This window comes from Echinops telfairi, unplaced genomic scaffold (genome assembly GCF_000313985.2).
Source record: "Echinops telfairi isolate 266 unplaced genomic scaffold, ASM31398v2 ScPeMD7_7424;HRSCAF=8462, whole genome shotgun sequence".
Taxonomy (NCBI): Eukaryota; Metazoa; Chordata; class Mammalia; order Afrosoricida; family Tenrecidae; genus Echinops; species Echinops telfairi.
Genome location: NW_022111324.1, coordinates 22,510,732 through 22,512,948, shown reverse-complemented (window position 1 = coordinate 22,512,948; position 2,217 = coordinate 22,510,732). Strand labels below are relative to the sequence as shown.

The 2,217-nt window shown below is 56.0% G+C and overlaps 1 protein-coding gene across 1 annotated transcript in view; it reads right to left on the bottom strand.

Annotated features, from left to right (window-relative positions):
* Positions 1–601: 601 nt before the first annotated feature.
* The window catches only part of IER5 (immediate early response 5), a 2,114-nt gene continuing 498 nt past the window's right edge, over positions 602–2,217 (bottom strand). The window contains exon 2 of the mRNA XM_030887831.2: positions 602–2,214. Within this exon, the coding sequence (XP_030743691.1) occupies positions 1,580–2,214 (635 nt within the window). The 3' untranslated portion in view covers positions 602–1,579. The remainder of the gene's footprint in view (positions 2,215–2,217) is intronic.

The window sequence follows — 2,217 nt, the reverse complement described above, 5'->3', positions numbered from 1 at the left end:
GAGGCACATGCTTTCTAGCTAGAAAGTGGGTGGTTGGAGGCGGGGGTGGGGGACACACACTTTCCATCCTTACGCCCACGTAGTCAGGATGGGCCTGATCAGTTGAACAAGTCAATCTCATCAGCTTCCTCGCGTCAATTCTACTTATTTTCTAACATAAGCTATTATGTGAACATTTTTTCCTGAACTACAAGGCTGAAAAATTACCTGTGTTGTGATTTAAATTATGGAGCCCCAAAACAATTTTTAGTCAAAAGCCTTTTTGTGGATGAGGAGGGCTTCAAAAGTGGATAGTTATTTCCTATTACAAAGTCCCACTAGCATTAGATTGGGCTGCTGACTATCGTAACTGGCTTCAAATGGACTTCTCAAGGGCAGTTGTGGTGGCAGGCCACTGGTAGTCTAATAGCCATCCTCAGATCTGGAGGGAAAACTTGCAATGTGTCTCTTTTGATATCTGATGAAGTGAGCAAACAATGTCCCCCAGCCTGGGCATGACTGATATTAAGAACCACACCTTCAATTTTCTGGAGACCTCAGTTCCCCTCCTCCCACTTCCTTCCCGAGACAGGTGATTACAGACAAGGAGCCAGCAAGGTTGCTTCAAAATATTTAATACGTGTCAGACACGTAAAGTTACATTTTTATACAAAAATCAATACATCGAAGGAGAAAATACTGTACAAAAAAACCTCATCAGCTCCCCCAACCTTTATACAACAAAGACTGGAGTCACTGTATCTACAAAACCATAGTCTTTTTTTCACGTAGGGCTTCTGTCTGTAAACTTTGTTTCATTCAACACTTTTTAAAAGCACTGCTTAGTAGTTCTGACCTAGAGCTTTTAAAAATATATCTTTTCTCTATAAATTCCCTATTTCCAAGCTTGAACTCTCCTGGGAAGTTTATCAAGCTTTGTCACACTGTGAGGAAGAGGGCGGTGGACATTCCCCCTTCCCAGAGTAATCACAGGGGATAAACGTTTCTTCAGTGAGAGAAAGGCAGGGAGAGAAAATAACCCAAGTCTGTAGCTCCAGACTAAATCCCTCGAGTCATGGGAAATCCTGGGAGGAAAGGCCACTCCAGACTCTGGGGTGGCTCTAGCTTTCATGTGAGGGGCGTGTGTAAAGTCCCTTCCTCCCCCGAGAACGAGTGGGGAACTCCCCGGACCTTCTCTGCGCTTCCTTCTCGGGTGCTGTCGGCAGAGAAAAGTCCCTGTCTGCCCCCAGTCTCTTAAGCCCAGAGGGGATGGGGTGAGGCATTCAAAGACAAAATAAGTCTTAATTCAACAAGACAAACTTACAAACACACAGACGTACACAGACACAAAAGTTAACGATCGTTCTCTTCCCCCAAACCCTCGAACTCCCAAGTCTTGGGAGGAGCCCCACGAGACTCGTGGCACAGCCGGCCGCCAAACCCCAGTGCAGTGTCCGCTGCCCGGGAGCAGCCAGTCTCCCCAGCGCGCCCAGCGCCTCCGGCCCGGCCTGGGGGTCGCCCTCGCCGCCTGGAGAGGCCCAGACGGCACTCCGAGGACGCCCGATGCTCAACCTCCGTCCCTCACCGGGACCCGGGGGGCTCAGAAGGCCACGATGGCTGTGCTCCAAGGGTTCATGTCTCTCAGCACGGGTTTATCGCAGCAGATCTGCCCGGGCTCGGCGGCTTCCGGCCCGCTCTCCCCGTCCTCGCCTTCCTCCCGGCCGCCCCCGGCGCTTTTTTTCCGTAGGAGTCCCGAGAAGCTGGAGCCGAAGATGCTGATGAGATTCGCCACGTTCCCAGTGTCCATCTCCTCCTCCTCCGGCTGCTCCTCCAAGTCCCGGCGGGGCTTCTTCAGCGGGGTCGCGCCGGGCGCCGCGCAGCCCACCCCCGTTGCGCTGCGCTTCCTGGGCCCGACTGGGGTCGGCGCGGGGGGCTCGGCCTCGGCGGGTCGGGGCGCGCAGGGGCTCCCGATCGGCGCGCCCGGCTGGTCCTCCCCGCCAGCGGGGCAGCAGCAGTGGCGGCGCGCGGCTCGAGGCCCCTCGGGGAAAACGTCCGAGCCTCCGGCCTCCGCCTCGCCTGCTCCCTCCACGCTGCGCCAGGCAGATTCCGCCTCGGGGTCCCGAAGAGTGTCCTCGGCTCCCGTTCCAGCGGCCGCCGGCTCCGCGTCACCGGTTCGGGGCTCGCCGGGACCAGCGGGGCGCCCTGGCTGCGGCTCCGAGTCCCGCCAGGCGGCGGGGG